This window comes from Ahaetulla prasina, chromosome 13 (assembly GCF_028640845.1).
Source record: "Ahaetulla prasina isolate Xishuangbanna chromosome 13, ASM2864084v1, whole genome shotgun sequence".
NCBI lineage: Eukaryota > Metazoa > Chordata > Lepidosauria > Squamata > Colubridae > Ahaetulla > Ahaetulla prasina.
The window spans coordinates 21,539,513-21,559,054 of NC_080551.1; the positions used below are offsets into that span (position 1 = coordinate 21,539,513).

At 45.0% G+C, this 19,542-nt stretch overlaps 1 protein-coding gene across 1 annotated transcript in view; it reads right to left on the bottom strand.

The window, feature by feature from the left end:
• HCN4 (hyperpolarization activated cyclic nucleotide gated potassium channel 4) overlaps positions 1-19,542 on the bottom strand; it is a 62,153-nt gene that overhangs the window by 12,551 nt on the left and 30,060 nt on the right. Inside the window, exon 3 of the mRNA XM_058155829.1 lies at positions 2,961-3,122. Within this exon, the coding sequence (XP_058011812.1) occupies positions 2,961-3,122 (162 nt within the window). The remainder of the gene's footprint in view (positions 1-2,960; positions 3,123-19,542) is intronic.

A 19,542-nucleotide genomic window follows, 5' to 3' on the forward strand; every position in this document is an offset into this window, starting at 1 on the left:
GGCTGGGTGCCCATTCAAATACTTTGGTGGGGATGGGAGGGGGGAAGAAACTGCTCTTCGCTTGGGAGAATGGAGATAGGGTGGCTCCTTGTATATGTACACACGCCCTCGTGCGCATGCACACACACAATCACACACACACACACACTCAAATGAAAAGAAATGCAATCGGCAGGAACGAGGACAAAGGAGATTGCAAGCTGGCACACGGTATGCATGTAAAACAAGGGTATCAACCTCCATCTCATTAAGGGCCGTGTCAGGGTTGTATTTGACCTCAGGTGGACAGGGTGGGCATGGCCAGTTTGATGTCACCCTTGTCGGGGGCGCCTGTGGTGGCCCGAGTGCTCTGCCAGCGAAAAGAGGCTCCCGATCTCATTTTTCAGCTGTGGTGGCCTTCTGCAACCCTCTGCCAGCAAAAATGGAGTTCCGGAGGGCCTCTGTTCATCCCTCCCCTGCCAGTCACTCTTCACCTTCCTGCCCGGGCTCCTTAGGGCCCCAACAGGAAACAGTTTTTGTTTTGTTTTTTTTGCATTTATATCCCGCCCTTCTCCGAAGACTCAGGGCGGCTTACACTATGTTAGCAATAGTCTTCATCCTATTTGAATATTTATATACAAAGTCAATTTATTGCCCCCAACAATCTGGGTCCTCATTTTACCTACCTTATAAAGGATGGAAGGCTGAGTCAACCTTGGGCCTGGTGGGATTAGAACCTGCAGTAATTGCAAGCAGCTGGGTTAATAACAGACTGCATTGGTCTGTTGAGCCACCAGAGGCCCCAGTTGTTGGAGCTAAGGAGCCACCACGAGAAAGAGTTGGCAAAACAGCTGGCTCAGTTCAAATTGGATCTGGCTGAAAAGGAGGCTCAGTAGAAGCACCTCACTGAGGACTACGAGCATAGGCTTTCCAAGCAGAGAAAGTACAAGGCCAGGTACCAGCGCCTGGAGGCTCAGCGGGCTGAGATGGTCAGCCCGTTCCAGGCCATGATGCGGTCCCACTGGAACAAGGCCCTCCGGCTCTTCACCACCACCAGCACTTCCCTCCAGCCTTCGCCCAAAGCCCCACACCAGGAGACTGAAGCAGACTCCAAGTTGGAATTTCTGTCCCCCTCCGACCCACACAAAAAGACCCCAAAGGGGGAGACTCTCTGCAGCAACACAAATATTCATTGCACATATCTGGCCCAGGAGCTGTAGTTTAGATTTAGTGCAATATAAAAAACGGAAATAATTTTTCTGCGGACCACCAAAATTTTCTCACGGGCCACCAGTTGGTGACTGCTGATATGGAATACATCAAGTGGTTTCTCTAGTTGTTGTCACTGGTGGAGGTGATGATATATTGGGTTTTGTATTTGGGATTTAACTTCTATAAGCTGCCTGGAGTCACCATTTCTGACCTTCAGGATGTTATCCTGAAAAGACAAATGTCACTTTTAGTTACTGTGTGGACTTCGGTGTGGCCCAAAATCCAAAGTTTAGCTAAGTGGGAAAGGGCTCAACTGCTCTGTTTGCCAATCTTCTTCTAAACTGCTCCTTCCAGTCAACATTTCTTAACGTCCTTGAAAAGTCAGGTAGAAAATGTTCTCGGAATCAAGAGTAGCCTGTGTGCTCGGAAGCTGAACTCCCCCCAAAATGGGCCAAGTCAAGAGAACAGGCAACATTGATGTTCTGAAGTTTCAAACTAATTTTACTGAAATGAACAAATAACATCCAGCATGGAATTACTAACTCTGTAACCATTATTAATGGAATAAAAGGAGGGCTGGACTTGGATTGCTTGTCGGCATGTAATGATTCCAAACTGGTTCCTCTCTTGACTCCAACCCCTGCCTCTACTTCTCCTTCAATCTGCCTCTTTTTCTCCCCTGATTGACTTGGGACCAGATCATCGAAGCAGACAGCTGCTTCTGGGTCCACCTCAACTCTGCTTCTTAGTCTACCTGGAGCCGAGCAGACTCAGCCAGGCCAGGCCCATCTCAAGCACAAAGCAGTTGCCAACCAATTCAACAAATCTTTCCTCTCTTCCCCAAATGGCTCCATAAACTGGATCTGTAGTCCTTTCGGATCGCTAACCATTCACCATGATGGGTGGAAGCTACATCCTACATCATACTACATCATACTACATCCTTTGAATGCCATGGCTTCCCATTCTACCTAAAGGATTCATTCACAAAATATGAAGAACTTTGAAGCCAAGGAGGGAGGGAAGGACATAATTTATTTATCCTCTCTCCTGATACATTGATATTCATTGATCCATTCATTTATTGATCCGTTCATTCATTGATCCATTCATTCATTGATCCATTCTTTAATTCCTTAATTCCTTAATTCCTTAATTCATTCATTCATTCATTCATTCATTCATTCATTCATTCATTCATTCATTCTTTTCTCCCTCTCTTTCCCTCCTTCCTTCCCTCCTTCCTTCCTTCCTTCCTTCCTTCCTTCCTTCCTTCCTTCCTTCCTTCATTTCTAAATGGGACTAAAATCATTTCCTGATTGCAGATGCCCTAAAGTAACATCTACATTATGGGCACTTTCTCTCACATATTACAGGAAGATATGATGGTCACAATAATGATTCCTTAAAACATTTCTTCTTGTTCCTCTCATAAAACCACAAATCCTGCAATTCAGGAAGTCATTTTCTTCCACTAAACAAAGTGTTTTTAGGCTGCAATCATGCCCTAATCTAGATTTCTCCCCCCCCCTTTTTTTTATTTATTAAAAAAAGAGGTTATATACTTAGATTGATTTCTCTTGCTGGGGTGTGCATGAAATTACAACGGGTGGAACATTCTGTTTTTTGCACTCATCGAGGGATAAGGAAGTGGCTGATGGAATAGAGAACACCCCCCCAGCTCCTAGACAAAAATCAGGGAACTCTACTCCCTGTACTAGATGGTGGTTCACCAGTGCCAAATTGGTCCGTCCTTTTCATCAACTTACCACCATACGATTCAGCGAAACCCAACAGTCCCCTGGAAATTCTTGGAGCATGGGCACCAGGAACTGGAGGCAGCCATCCCAATGGCACAACAACAGCATCATGCCAATCAAGTTGACGATCCGCACCACGGCACTGGCCAAGTCGTAGGTCATATGGAAGATCTAGAAGAAGAGGATTAACCAGTAAGCCTCAGAGGTGCAATCAGTTTCCATAATACCTCCTTGTCATGATAGAACCATGGGACCAAAGGAGAGCCATCCTAAACCTAACCCTCCAAGCAAAAAGTCCTGGGGGGAAAAAACAGATTCTAAAAGAAGAAGTCAGGATGGGAAAGTTCACTGCCAACGATATGGAGATGTGGACTCCGTTATCTTCTTGGGATGATAGACTTCTCAAGGTAGACCAAGTCAACCAGCCAGGAGGCCAGAGAATTACTGGCTTGACCTCACCCAGGGAGCTTCCTGACTCCATGGGGGAATCGAAAAACTCCAAATCCAGTTCATCTCTCTAACTACCAGACCATCTTCTGAAGTAGCAGCAAGACTAAGTCTATCCAATCGACGGCCTTCTTTTAAACAACAAAGGATCTCGCAATGCTTAAGAGATGCCCAAGAGATGATCGTTTTCAAGGCCTAGCCCTTGGTACAAATGGTCTCTTGGCTCACAGGCATCTATGGACAAGACAGCTGGCTTTCCACGCTGCCAACTAGCAGAACTGGCAGGTCTCTTCTCCGCGAGATCTCCAGCTCTTGGAGAAGAAATAGATCTGGCAGAGTGTGGAGGTATTGGAAACGCAGCTGACTTATTTACATGGACATCGCAGCCAAATCTGCCCCGTTGCCAGGCAATCCCTTTCTTCAAGGGACTTGTTTTGTCCACAAGGTAGAACTGTTCCTTCAAAGCGCTCTACAAACGTCAGTGGAGGCAGAGGCACCGCATTGTGCAAAAGGCGGGATTAACATCCCTTTCGACTTGTTAACTCACAACTCACAAAGGCCACCGGGAGACAGGAGCTTTGCGATTCTCAACAGAGTATTATTGGCCCTAGGAAAAATAACATCACCCAAATCCTCCTTCCAAACAAGAGTCAGATTAAATCTGAACGCAAAGTTGGGCTGATCCAGAATATGTGTGTTTGTGTGTGTGTGTGTGTGTGTGTGTGTGTTTTTCAAAAACAGGAGCAGCTAACATGCCTGCCTGCCTTTCTAAATCAAAGCAGGACCCAACGGCCGCCAAGATCAGCTAGATCAGGGGTATCAAACTCAAGGCCGGGGGATCAGATCTCGTCCGTGGGGCCACCTGGAAAAAACAAAGGACCGCCCCGCGGTGTCTCTGCTGGCAAAAATGGAGCTCGGGAGGGCTCCTGAGCTCCATTTTCACTGGCAGAAAGTTGCAGGAACCCATCGCAAGCAAAAACTGAGCTTGGGAACCCATTTTCGTTGGCAGAGTATCAGGAGTGCTATTCACTTACGTTCATTACCGGTTTGCAAATGTGAGCCTGCGCACATGCGCAGAGCCTTCCGTGTATGCGCAGAGCATCAATAACAGGACGTGATGATGTCCGGGTGGGTGGGGCAGAGCCTCCTGCAGCCGCCGCTACTGGTTCTCCCAAACCGGATACAACCGGTGCCTTTGGTGGCTCAGACTGGTAAGACAGTCTGTTATTAACAGCAGCTGCTTGCAATTACTGCAGGTTCTAGTCCCACCAGGCCCAAGGTTGACTCAGTCTTCCATCCTTTATAAGGTAGGTAAAATGAGGACCCAGATTGTTGGGGGCAATAAGTTGACTTTGTATATAATATACAAATGGATGAAGACTATTGCTTAACACAATGTAAGCCGCCCTGAGTCTTCGGAGAAGGGCGGGATATAAATGCAAATAAATAAATAAAAAAAACCAGCTGAGTACCACCACTGCACAGCATTTGGGCCACCATAGGTGCCCCCTAAACGAGTGATATCAAACTGGCCATGCCCCCCCTGCCCAAAGTCAAACACAATCCTGATGAGGCCCTCAATGAAATCAAGTTCGACACTCCTAAGCTACGTTATTTTGGCATGTGAGATAAACCCAAAGGCGTTTCTCTCCCACGCCTGGAAGTTTAATTACAAGGACAAAATGACTAACAAGAGTATCACAGTAGATGGCAGCAGCTAACCAGCCCTGGCTGATTGTGGAGATGCTAAGTAGGGTCCAACCTGGTAAGGCACTTAGAAGGAAGACCATGAAGAAAGTTCAGAGCGATAAGCAAAATGAAAAACTGAAGAATCAGTCTAGACCAGGGGTCTCCAAACTTGGTCCCTTGAAGACTTGTGGACTTCAACTCCCAGAGTTCCTCAGCCAGCTTTGCTGGCTGAGGGACTCTGGGAGTTGAAGTCCACAAGTCTTCAAGGGACCAAGGTTGGAGACCCCTGGTCTAGAAGACAGCACTAGCAAGCCGGGGTTGTTTTTTTTTGTATTGTTGTCAAGAAAAGCACAGGAAAGAGGCTAACTTGACTTAAAGGAGATATTACCTTTTCTGGAAAATAAAATATTCTTTGCTATTAATTTACGATATCACCAATTGACGTTCTCTTTAATGGCAGAACCTGCCCCGATGCAAATATATCTCTTTAAGGTTTTTTTTTTTTGGGTGTGCATGTGTGTTTTATCAAGCAAATCACTTCTTTTAGTCTTTATTTTAGAAAAAACAAATGGGGAAAAAACAAACGACGAACTAAAAAATAGAAGTTAAACTAAAGAAACTCCTGCTCGAGCACAGGGGTTGGACTACAAGACCTCTAAGGTCCCTTCCAACTCTATTATTCGATGTTCCATGTTCTAAACCTTGAAAATTTAGAAAATAACGATTAAAAACCAGGGGAAAAAAGAGAAGAGAAGGGAAGAATGGACAAACTAAAAACAACAACAACGTTCCCTATATATTAAAACTGCAGATAGTCACCAATTTACTAATAAATGTCGTACTATGATCTATAATCATGAGTGGAATTCTACTGGTTCAGACCGGTTCGGGAAAACCGGTAGCTCCAACGATCAGCTGGGAGCAAACTGGTTCGCCCTACGATCAGATGGGCCCACCCGCTTGCCCGTGCTATTTTCCTACCTTTATCCTCTCAGCTGATATTGCGCGGCCGCGCCTCAGCTGTGTATCTCCTCCGAAGAAACACGGAAGTGAAGATTTCTTCAAACTGTGCATGCGTGCACAGCGAAGCACGTGATCACCGAACCAGTTGTTAAACTGGAAGGATCCCACCCGACTGGGTACAATCAGTTACAAAATATTATTGTACAAAATATAACCTCTCTGCCATAGAAGAAAATAAGACTTCATCCTTCGATTAATGAATATGACTGTAAGACAGATAAGTTATACATTTCTAAAAATCATTGCTTAACACCTGGTATAAATAATCCTTTTTCAATCAAGATCACGTGAAGTGTTAATACCACTTTATAAGGCCTTGGTAAGGCTACACGTGGAATATTGCATTCAGTTTTGGTCGCCACGATGTAAAAAAGATGTTGAGACTCTAGAAAGAGTGCAGAGAAGAGCAACAAAGAGGATTAGGGGCCTGGAGGCTAGAACATATGAAGAACGGTTGCAGGAACTTGGTATGCCTAGTTTAATGAAAAGAAGGACTGGGGGAGACATGATAGCAGTGTTCCAATATCTCAGAGGTTGCCACAAAGAAGAGGGAGTCAAGCTATTATCCAAAGCACCTGAGGGCAGGACAAGAAGCAATGGGTGGAAACTCATCAAGGAGGGAAGCAACTTAGAACTACGGAGAAATTTCCTGACAGTTAGAACAATCAATAAGTGGAACAACTTGCCTGCAGAAGTTGTGAATGCTCCAATATTGGAAATTTTTAAGTAAATATTGGATAACCATCTGTCTGAGATGGTGTAGGGTTTCCAACTCTGTTATTATTATTATTAATTTCTCAATGTTATTTATTTTTTTCATCATTCTGCAGGCACGATGCAACCGTTAATGCCTGATAGACGATCAAATTCCAAAGTTTTGATCGTCATTCAACATCACTCCAGAGTAGAAGATTTTTTTTTTTTAAAAAAAGGGCTAATTTGTGATCCCATATGTTGTGTTTGTCTTTGCCAGATGTGTGAGCCAGATGATCCTTGTTAAGCTTTTAAAATGGTTTTTACACAATGGTGTGAAAAGAGCAACTGTGTGCATTTGTAACTGGAGCTTAGCCCAGGGTGGGGATATTCGTCTAGCCCTTAGCTAAATGGGCAGTAAAAACAGCTGCGTGTGTACAGTGACAACTACGCATAAGGAAAACTTACATAAAATGTTTTACAGGTGGCATTTTCCACCGGCAAGGCTAGCAAAGATGTTTAAAAACATGTCAACCAAATGTTGGGAATGCAATCAGATGCCGGGCTCGTTCTATTATATGCAGTGGACATGCCCAAAGGCAAAAAAAAATAAAATATTGGACGAAAATACATACATGGTCAGAGGAAATGATAAAGCAACCTACAGATCTAAAGCCAGAAATATTTCTGTTAGGTATATATTAGGAGAAAAATATAACAAAGGGGTTGTATATTTAATATTATATGTGTTGAGAGCAGCAAGAATTGTATACGCACAATATTGGAAAAATGAGGAAATTCCTACAGATGAAAACATAATTTAAAAAATATTAGACTGTGCGGAAATGGATAGGTTAATGTTAAAGATAAAAGATAAAGAAGATCCAGAATATTTTTTAACGTGGGGTTTGTTTTATAAATGGTTAGACAATAAAGGTAGAAATTAGAAGTTGGAGGAGGCCATTCGTTTTCGCCTTCCTGGAGGCTCGAGGAAAGCCTCCGGAGCCCAAGGAGGGCAAAAATGCCCCTCCCCCTGCCATGGTGTAGGAGGAAGACTAGGCCATGCCCATCATGGCCACGCCCACCCAGCAACCAGGCAGAGAACCCCTTGCTAAAATTTTTGAAGCCCACCCCTGGCTACGGTTCTTGTGCGTGAGAAAAGTTGAAGGGCATTTGGTCAACTGCAAGCTAGAAGGGGCCACCATTGGCCTTGAGAGAAGATAGTTGCCAAGGTTCCTGCACTGCCTGGAGATAAGAAAGGCAGCTACTGACAGCCCAGATGAGCCTCATCTCAAAGCATGCACACGTCTTGAGGTGGAAGATAAGAGAAAAGCATTTGATGATATGGTTCCTTTTAGTGCAGCTCATTCCTTGAGATTTCCGTTGGGCCTTTCACCCCAAGGTGGAGAAGCTATAAATGGTTGGGAAGGTCTTTGAATTCCTGACGCTTGGTGAGTTCACCCTGCACGCAGTGAGTGTTGCTGCCCTTCGAAGGGTAACCGCAAGAGAAGCTGAATCCTGAAATAGATCGGGCAATGGAGTTTCTGCAAATCCGTAAAGGCGGAGAGTCTTTAATTTTTGGAAGCTGAAGAGTATTAAAAATGGAGAGTCCGTTGCAATTGTATTGGGCAGCATGGTGGCCTAGTGGTGAAGATGCTCACCTTCCACTTGGAAGGTTGAGAGTTCAATCCTAGGTAGTGGAAGATTTTTCTCTCCTAGGTCGCAAAGAACAAAAAATATTTGCTGCGAACTCCGCCTAAGTGTCAGGAAGGGCATCTGGCCAGTAAATGCTCAGCTCTATCTAGTCGCCCCAACTCTACCCTAAATTAAGGGATTACAGGGTCATAGAAAGGAAGTTTATTGCAATTGTACAGCAAAAGCTGAAGCCAACTTTTATTTATACCTGCTGTAAAAGAAGTCAGAAGTCTTTTGTGTGTGCATGTATTTTTCTTTCTAACCTTTTTGCAGAAATCTGCTATTTCTCTCTATACGCCGACTCTCTATTCTTCTTGACTATCAGCTTTTTATGTATATGTGTATAGGGGAAAAAACAACAACTCGGAAATGTAAGTCTGCAAAGATAAAGAGGGATTTTTAAATGTACTGCCTGGTTCGTGGTGCTCTAGTTTACACACCGAGTGTACTTAGGTAGGTTGCAGAACTGGTTTATTTATTTAGAAGCCCCATTTTAGTGTCAAATATTCACAGGGCAATTTGCAGTGAGCCAGCTTGGAAGGTTTGCTTCAGGGGACATGCGGCTACTAAGAGGAGAAGGTGCATGACTCTTGGCCACATAAAGGAGATGCATGTTGAGGTTCTCCTAGATGTTTCTCTCAGGAGTGGCTTTGCTTCTTATGCTTGACCCGTGGGCACTATCAATGTTTTTGATACAATTTTGGGTTTTTTTAAAATTTGCATTTATATCCCGCCCTTCTCCAAAGACTTAGGGCGGTTTACACTGTGTTAAGCAATAGTCTTCATCCATTTGTATATTATATACAAAGTCAACTTTTATCGCCCCCAACAATCTGGGTCCTCATTTTACCTACCTTATAAAAGGATGGAAGGCTGAGTCAACCTTGGGCCTGGTGGGACTTGAACTTGTGGTAATTGCAGGCAGCTGTGTTAATAACAGACTGTCTTAGCAGTCTGAGCCACCAGAGGCCCCTTTGATGTGGCCTCTGATGCGGTTGATGTGATTGAAGAGGTCCTTGTTTTTAATGTATATTGTATGGATAACACACACTTGAAAGAGAGAGAAAGAGAGACAGAGACAGAGAGACAGAGACAGAGAGAGAGAGAAAGTGAGAGAAAGACAGTGACGAGAGACAAAGGTGGAGAGAGGTGGACTTGGATCACACCATCGCAGTCACCGTTTTGATTTTTTTGGAACCATCTCCTGTGGACACCCTGATTCTCTGCTTTCAGAACCATGACAGATGAAAGAGAAGAGAAGCAAATATCAAAAAAGATCCTTCTCCTCCTCTCTTCTCTTCTTCCTTCTCCTCCTCCTCTTCCTCCTCTCTTCTCTTCTTCCTTCTCCTCCTCCTCTTCCTCCTCTCTTCTCTTCTTCCTTCTCCTCCTCCCCTTTCTCCTTCTCCTTCTCCTTCTCCTTCTCCTTCTCCTTCTCCTTCTCCTCCTCCTCCTCCTCCTCCTCCTCCTCCTCCTCCTCCTCCTCCTCCTCCTCCTCCTCCTCCTCCTCTTTCTTCTTTTGCTCCCTCCTTCCCCTCCTTCTGCAAACCCTGAGGTATCTACAAACATGCTAAACAACCTATCAATATTCCCGGTTGAATAAAGATGAAATCAGCCACTGTTTGGGCAAAGCCCGCCCACACAGAGTGATTAATTCCATTTGGAGTGCCAGGAGATCAGACCGATGGATGCTCAGAATAGCAGCTTGCAAAGAAATTGGATTCTCCTGTCGCTTCTTTAGTGCTTCGTTCCAGAAAGAAGCCCTACCTTGTCTGCTCAGCTGCCCTTCAGGTAGGGACCAGCTGCCCTGGTTCTCCGAGCACATTGGTTCCTGGTGGCAAAGAGCTTTTGGAGGCAGGTCTGGCTGGTTCAGCTATAATGATTAACAGATTAACAGAATTGAAAGGGACCTTGGAGGTCGTCTAGTCCAATCCGCCGCCTAAGCAGGAAACCCTACACCATTTCTTACAGATGGCAGTCCAGTCTCTTCTTGAAAGCCTCCAGTGAGGAAGCTCCCACAACTTCCGAAGGCAACTTCTGTTCCATGGGTTGGTTGCTTTCACTGTCAGAAAATTCCTCCTTATTTCCAGGTTGAATCTCTCCTTGATTAGTTTCCATCCATTATTCCTTGTCTGGCCTTCAGGTGCTTTGGAGAATAGGTCGACCCCCTCCTCTCTGTGGCAGCCCCTCAAATATTGGAAGACTGCTATCCTGTCTCCCCTGGTCCTTCTCTTCACTAGACTAGACATACCCAGTTCCTGCAACCATTCATCATATGTTTGAGCCTCCAGTCCCCTCATCATCCTGGTTGCTCTTCTCTGCACTCTTTCTAGAGTCTCCACATCTTTTTTATAGTGTGGTGACCAAAACTGGATGCAGTATTCTAGGTGTGGTCTTACTAAGGCTTTATAGAGTGGTATTAGTACCTCTAACGATAGTCATCTGCATCTCAATGCACGAAAGGTTTAACTGCAGGTCTTACAGATTCAATCTTCTTGTTCAAGCATGTATGTTCTGTAGCATGTATCTGCTTGAGCCCAAAGGAACACAGTTAGGTAGACTTAACCACTGATGGCCTTTGTCTTTACAGAGGTGCCATATGTGTTAATGCCTGACTAGGTGGCTCAGTGGCTAAGACACCAAGCTTGTCGATCAAAAAGGTCGCCAGTTCGGCGGTTCGAATCCCTAGTACAGGTCTCCTGCGCGAGCAGGGGATTGGACTAGATGACCTCCAAGGTTCCTTCCAACTCTGTTACTGTTAACCGCTATGTATATTCCTGACTCCCTTCTCACATTCCAGGTCTATCAAACCATCCATTCTGGAAATTGGAAGCCTTCCACTCTAAAGTTTGGTCCTAAAGTTTAAGGAAATGGAAGGACAGCACTTGTCCAGACAGATTGCCCCAGTTCCATCCCTGATGAAGGAGAACTCCTTAGAGGAAGAACAGTTCCAAGGAAGATGCTAGCAAATGGATCTCTGGGGCAGCCAACGATGGTCAAACCACTTGCTCCTAACAGGAAGATGCAGGAGACTGCATTCCCAAAGCTGGCAGAAATGTCGAACAGTAGCAAAAACGTGTTCTGAAATTATGATTGGGGAGATTCCCAGTCATCCCTGGTTGTTCCCAAAGGTGCTTTTGTTCAAGTTCTGACCCAGGCAGAACTGAAGGAATTCTACTTCCTGGATGAGAAGCAAAACGTCTTGAAGGAAGTCTAGTTGCCTCTTGGGGAAAAAAGCACCTTTGGGAAACCTTCTGAAATTATGGACTACTGAGACATTTGGAGGGGGAGGAGAACATCAGTGGCAGGAGGAATGAGGGGCCAAAGGGGACTTCCTGGAGAAGAAGGCATCCCACTGGGTCAGGAGCGACCACCAAGAAGATCCTGTGAACTTCTTGTCAAGCCTGGAAGCCATCTTTTTCATTGGATCTTCAGGCCTGCCGCATTTACTACTGTGGGAAACTGGGAAGGGGGATTGTATGGAGCCAGGGTGATATGTAGTCAAAATAACATTCCTTTCTCAGAGAGTCAAGGACAGCTTACCCTGCACCTGGAGAGATGTGACTGGGAGGGATCTCCAGATGGGATGGTGCATTGATTGGACCATGTGATAGACATGTGGGTGCAGGGGGAAGGGACCTGGACTTTCCTTCGGATGGGGAAAATCTGGAAGCTTTCAGATTTGGGTTTCTCCAATAATAATAATAATAATATTTTAATTTATATTTTAATTTACAGACCACCCTTCTCCCGAAGGACTCAGGACGGTGAACAGCCAGTTAAAATACAGGAAAACAAACAATATTAAAAACAACCCTTAAAAAACTCATTCAATTGGCCAAGACTAAAACACAATTACCCCCTATAAATTATTAAAAATTTAAAACCCCAATTAATCAGATTAAAATTTTTAAAGGATCAAGCCAGTTCAGATGTGCCAATATGACATCTCTAATAAAATGTAGCTTTGAGGAAACTCAAGCCTCGGAGTTTTCTATCCTTGGAGGTGTTACTTGGAACTCTGACATTAAACTCAAATCTACTGACTGGTGGTGAGAGGGGAAGGCCTGGCTGGGAAGGTGGTGCCCCAATCATCCCACCCACTGAAACCCCCTTGAGAATTTGATGTGCCCACCAGTGGTAGAATTCAATTTTTTTTTACTACCGGTTCTGTGGGTGTGGCTTGGTGGGCTTGGCTTGGTTTGGTGGGTGTGACAGGGAAAGGATACTGCAAAATCCCCATTCCCTCCCCACTCCTGGGGGAAGGATATTGCAAAATCTCCATTCCCACCCTCTCCTGGGGGAAGGATATTGCAAAATCCCCATTCCCTCCTCATTCTGGGACCAGCCAGAGGTGGTATTTGCCGGTTCTCCAAACTACTCAAAATTTCCGCTACCGGTTCTCCAGAACCTGTCAGAACCTGCTGGATTTCACCCCTGGTGCCCACTCTGTACGGGGCACAAGGTTACATGCCAGCAATCTAACCGCCCTGCTCCTCTGTTGTGAATCCTGACCAAGCTATGCTGCATCAGCCCTCTTGCAGCAAACCAATTTCTTCTGCATTCCAGGGAGGTCCACAGGGGAATCAAAAAAAAAGAAAAGAAAAGAAAAATCAAGACTGCAAGACAGAAAAGGTGGAGCTGGGATTGCATGACAGTCGCTACCTGCTTGAGGCTGGGGTTTGTTCATTTTTTAGACCCTTCCCTGAAGACACCCCTGCTTCTTTTCTACCCATGCAGGGTGTGTGTGTGTGTGTGATGGTGTCACCTTCTCTGGCTCAGAAATTTCCCCTCTCCTCCCCCACCCTGTGCGCATCCTGTTCCCTTCCTCCTTGTCTTTTTAATTGCAAATTATGATTATTATGAGTTGTTATTGCTTCAATGGTTTATTGGCTTTTAATGTTTGTAAGCTGCCCAGAATTGCCTCCAGATGTGATGGGCACAAAGAAGCCTGATATAGATGATAGATAGATAATGATAGATAGATAGATAGATAGATAGATAGATAGATAGATAGATAGATAGATAGATAGATAGATAGATAGATAGATAGATAGATAGGCAGGCAGGCAGGCAGGCAGATAGATAAATGAGGGAGAGAAGAAAGAAAGAAAGAAAGACAGAAAGAAAGAAAGAAAGAAAGAAAGAAAGAAAGAAAGAAAGGAAGGAAGGAAGGAAGGAGGAGAAAGAAAGAAAGAGAAAGGAAGAAAAGAAAAGGAAGGAAGAAAGAGAAAGAAAGAAAGAAAGAAAGAAAAGGAAGGAAGAAAAGAAAGAGAAAGGAAGGAAGGAAGGAAGGAAGGAGACAGAAAGAAAGAGAAAAAGAGAAAGGAAGAAAAGAAAAGGAAGAAAGAAAGAGAAAGAAAGAAAGAAAGAAAAGGAAGGAAGAAAAGAAAGAAAGAAAAGAAAGAAAGAGAAAAAGGAAGGGAAGGAAGGAAGGAAGGAGACAGAAAGAAAGAGAAAAAGAGAAAGGAAGAAAAGAAAAGGAAGGAAGAGAAAGAAAGAAAGAAAGAAAGAGAAAAAGGAAGAGAAGGAAGGAAGGAAGGAAGGAAGGAAGGAAGGAAGGAAGGGAAGGAAGGGAAGGAAGAGTCTCTGAGAGTCGGAGCCGACAGCTTGGGCTGGCTGCAGGAATTCCCACTGATGCCAGCTGTGCTCCTGATGCCAGCTGTTCCCCTGCCCTCCCCCCCAAAGCATTGGGATGTGGGGGGTGGGGAGGCGCGTGAAGAATAAACAGCTTGCTCAGCCCACTCGCTTCTCTCTTCAAGGGATTTTCTATCCGCACGAGGCACAAAGCCCTGCTTTGTCCGGCATGCTGAGGCAGCAGTGCGCCCGTCAAGTGCATCCCAGATGAGTCACCTCCTCTAACTCCGCAATGTGGGAGAATCTGGCCCTTCCCTCTTGTCAACGTCCGACTCTGGCGCTGAAGAGGTCACGGCCATGGGAGAAGAGCCGGCTTTGAGCGAGTACCTAGCCCTCCACCCATCTGGCACAGGTTACTTCTGGTCCAAATCATAACACGTTTGTAAGACCACACTTGGAATCCTGCATTCCAGTTTGGTTGCCACGATGTAAAAAAAGAAGAGCCGCAAAGATGATTAGGGGACAGGAGGCTAAAACATATGAAGAACGGTTGCAGGAACTGGGTATGTCTAGTTTAATGAAAAGAAGGACTAAGGGAGACATGATAGCAGTCTTCCAATATCTCAGGGGCTGCCACAAAGAAGAGGGAGTCAAGCTGTTCTCCTAAGCATTTGAGGGTAGAACAAGAAGCAATGGGTGGAAACTAATCAAGGAGAAAAACAACTTAGAACAACTCCTACCCTCAAAACGACGCTATAGAGCACTGCACACCAGAACAACTAGACACAAGAACAGTTTTTTCCCGAAGGCCATCACTCTGCTAAACAAATAATTCCATCAACACTGTCAGACTATTTACTGAATCTGCACTACTATTAATCGTTTCATACTTCCCATCACCAATCTCTTTCCACTTATGACTATAAGTTATATGACTATAACTTGTTGCTGGCAATCTTATGATTTATATTGATATATTGATCATCAATTGTGTTGTAAATGTTGTACCTTGATGAATGTATCTTTTCTTCTATGTACACTGAGAGCATATGCACCAAGACAAATTCCTTGTGTGTCCAATCACACTTGGCCAATAAAAAAATTCTATTCTATTCTAGAACTAAGGAGGAATTTCCTGACAGTTAGAACAATCAATAAGTGGAACAACTTGCCTGCAGAAGTTGTGAATGCTCCAACACTGGAAATTTTTAAGAAGAGGTTGGATAACCATTTGTCTGAAATGGTGTAGGGTTTCCTGCCTGAGCAGGGGGTTGGACTAGAGGACCTCCAAGGTCCCTTCCAGCTCCGCTATCCTATCCTATCCTATCCTATCCTATCCTATCCTATCCTATTCTATTCTATTCTATTCTATTCTATTCTATTCTATTCTATTCTGAAATTTCCTGACAGTGAGAACAATTCCCCCAGTGGAACCACTTGGGCCTCTAAAAGTTGTTATACTGGAGGTTTTTTAAGAAGAGACCAGACAACCATTTGCCTGGAATGGGATAGGAATCATGTCGACGGTGTTGCACTCCGCACAGGAGCAAACATGAGTATCATTTCACAACAACACAGGCAGAGTCTTGCTACAATCACAGCTCTGGTCCCAGAGAGATTGCTTTTTTGCAAGGTTTAATCAGGACGTGCCTGATGATATGTGACAGCATAAGAGAAAGGAAACGACAAGTAAATTTTCAGCCCAAGGTGTATGTACTAAGCCTTCCAAAATCTCTCCTCGTTGGACACCACCTTTCACTGGAACTGCAGGACAGAACAAAAAAAAAAACAGCCCATTGAGTAGGATCTAAAAGGTAAAGTTAAAGGTTCCCCTCGCACATATGTGCTGGTCATTCCTGACTCTAGGGGGCGGTGCTCATCTCCGTTTCAAAGCCGAAGAGCCAGCGCTGTCCGAAGACGTCTCCATGGTCATGTGGCCGGCATGACTCAACGCCAAAGGTGCACGGAGCGCTCTTACCTTCCCACCAAAGGTGGTCCCTATTTTTCTACTTGCATTTTTTAACCTGCTTTCGAACTGCTAGGTTGGCAGAAGCTGAGACAAGTCACGGGAGCTCACCCCATTACGCGGCAGCACTAGGGATTCGAACCACTGGACTGCCGATCTTCCAATCGACAAGCTCAGCGTCTTAGCCACTGAGCCACCACATCCCAGGATTTACCCATATCTAATCTAAGAAACCACCTTGGCTGGGTAGCTTCGTGGGGTTTTTTTTTTGGTTTTTTTTTGTTTGGAAGCAAAACAACACGTCGGCTCTTGTAGATCCAAGATCTACTGCTAAGAAGCTGTTAAAAAAAAAAAAAACCTCTAGGAAGCGAGGTTGTTAGCAGTTTCTCTCCAAATACCAAGCAGGATTTGTCGCTGAGGTGAAAATGAAGGTTGGAAATGAAACACACACACACAAAAGCAGTTAATTGACTGCAAGATGGGGATCTAGCACCTGGTCCCTGCTTCTCCAGGGGACCCATCCAATTTGGATTTTCCCAAAAGAAAACTCATAATGAACAGCTGCAGACAAGCCGCCAGAGGTGCAGATGGGGGGGGGGGCTGGATGGAGGAGTGAGGTTTCCAGCATCTCCCACCTGAGCCCATGGCAAGAAATCACGCCACCTGAGATACAGGTGTGCCGCTTGTGGCTCTGAGGCCCCAATCAGAGCCCCTAATATTCCCGCCCCTTCCAGTTACTCGCTTAATTTCAGTCCTCGATTTGCAGCCACAATAGGGGTTGCAAAATTTCATCCATTAAGTAGTGGCGATCCTTCAGCGAGACACCGTGAGATTAGACCTAATTTTGCCATCTTTTTTTTTTGTGATGCCGTCATTAAGCGAATCATGTGGCCATTAAATGAATCACAGGATTTTTCCCCTGTTGATTTTGTATGCCCGGGAAGGTTGTGAAGGGTGATCCGGCAACCCACTGACATGGTAGGGATGTTGCGATCGTTGTAAGTGTGAGGAGTGCACTTGTGTTGTAACTTTGAACCGTTGCTAAAGGAACAGTCATAATTCGAGACTACTGCTGATTGCTGAAAATGGGTCTGGTTGTTGTTGTTTTTTTATCCTTTTGACACGGAAATGCCCTTAAATTACAGTATTATCTCTCAGTGTTAAATTAACATATTTAAAAATGCTTCTCTTTTCTACAAGAGAGAAGAAGAAAGAAGGGCCGTGGTGGCTCAGGCTGTAAGATAGCCTGTTATTAAAACACAACAGCCTGCAATTACTGCAGGCTCGAATCCCACCAAGCCCAAGGTTGACTCAGCCTTCCATCCTTTATAAGGTAGGTAAAATGAGGACCCAGATTGTTGGGGGGGCAAGAAGTTGACTTTGTAAATATACAAATAGAATGAGACTATTGCCTTACACACTGTAAGCCGCCCTGAGTCTTCGGAGAAGGGCGGGATATAAATGTAAATAATAATTTAAAAAAAAAATAACGGAGAGAAATTTTAGAAGGTTTAACTACTTTGTTTTTCAGAGTCTTCCCACTTTGAAATAGCTTCCTTCTACCACTGCAAGCATTTCAAGTTGTTAAACCATCACATACAGGTAGTCCTCGACTTATAACCGTTTCCTTCGTGACCATTCGACGTTACAACGGCACTGAAAAAAAATGACTTATGACCGTTCTTCATACTTACGACCCAGGGGGTGGGTTCTATTTACCTTTACTACCAGTTTGCTATGGGAGCGCGCTTGCTGGCTTGCTGGCTTCTGCACATGCCCAGATCGTCCATTATGACGTTCGGATAAACCGGTTCGCACCGAACCGGGTGCAACCCAGCACTGTTATCGACCGTTGCAGCGTGGTCAGCATGATTTAGATTCGGATGCTTGAGAACTGATTCACAATTACGACGGTTGAAGCGTCCCAGGGGGTCTGAGGTGGGTTTCACACGATCCACCTATTACGACCTCCTTAACAATGGAGGGAGCCAGATTCACTTAACAACCGTGTTACTTGCTTAACGACAGCAGGGATGGGTGGAACAGACGGTGGCAAGGAAAGCGGTCCAATGGAACAAAAGTCCGCTTAGCAAATTTTCTCAGCCACGTGAATTTTGAGACTCGATTGTGGCCGTTAGATGATGATCACCTATATTATTGCTGGGGGTTGAGGGTGGGGGGTGGGGAAGATGCTGCTCGGGATGGGAAATCCACTTCTGGGAATCAAGCGAGAAAGGATAATTTTCCTGCCCAGACCTCCCCCTGAAGGTAGGCAAATGGAAAATAACAGGCTCGTCTCCTCCCCGAGCTTAACCTTGAATTCATTAATCTGGCAAACAGGATGATAATTATGTGTCCACCGAGTGTCTCTTAGTTGCTTATTCTCACAGTGGTGCTCGGAAAAAATAATTTCATCCACCCGGATATCCCCTCTTAAACCTTCACACCTCTTGATGGCCAACAAAGCTGGACTTCAGAATTGGAGGTGACTTCTGGCTCTTTTGATTGGCTGAAGGCGTTAAATGGAAAGTCTCCATCCACCAATTATCAACCTGTTGCCCCCCCACACCCAAACCTTTTTGATGGCACCTCAAGTCCCAAACAGAGAAGGGCTAAATGTTGACGCCTGTTTCCCATCATTTTAGGGTGGGATACGCATACAAACCATTCTATAACTTCCGATAAATACCTCCCAAAATAGTGCAGTAGGAAAAAAACTGAAAATTATAACACCGGACCTACAAATATGAGCTGGTTTGGCCCAGTGGTTAAAAAGGTTAGAAACTAGGAGACTGTGAGTTTTAGTACTGCCTTAGCGATGAGAGTAGGATGGATAACTATGGGCCAAACACCAGGAGACTGTGAGTTCTAGTACTGCCTTAGCCATGAAAGCAGAATGGATGACTATGGGCCAAACACCAGGAGACTGTGAGTTCTAGTACCGCCTTAGCCATGAAAGCAGGATGGATGACTATGGGCCAAACACCAGGAGACTGTGAGTTCTAGTACCGCCTTAGCCATGAAAGCAGGATGGATGACTATGGGCCAAACACCAGGAGACTGTGAGTTCTAGTACCGCCTTAGCCATGAAAGCAGGATGGATGACTATGGGCCAAACACCAGGAGACTGTGAGTTCTAGTACCGCCTTAGCCATGAAAGCAGGATGGATGACTATGGGCCAAACACCAGGAGACTGTGAGTTCTAGTACCGCCTTAGCCATGAAAGCAGAATGGGTGACCTTGGGCCAATCACCAGGAGACTGTGAGTTCTAGTACCGCCTTAGCCATGAAAGCAGAATGGGTGACCTTGGGCCAATCACCAGGAGACTGTGAGTTCTAGTACTGCCTTAGCCATGAAAGCAGGATGGATGACCTTGGGCCAATCACCAGGAGACTGTGAGTTCTAGTACTGCCTTAGCCATGAAAGCAGGATGGATGACTATGGGCCAAACACCAGGAGACTGTGAGTTCTAGTACCGCCTTAGCCATGAAAGCCAGCTGGG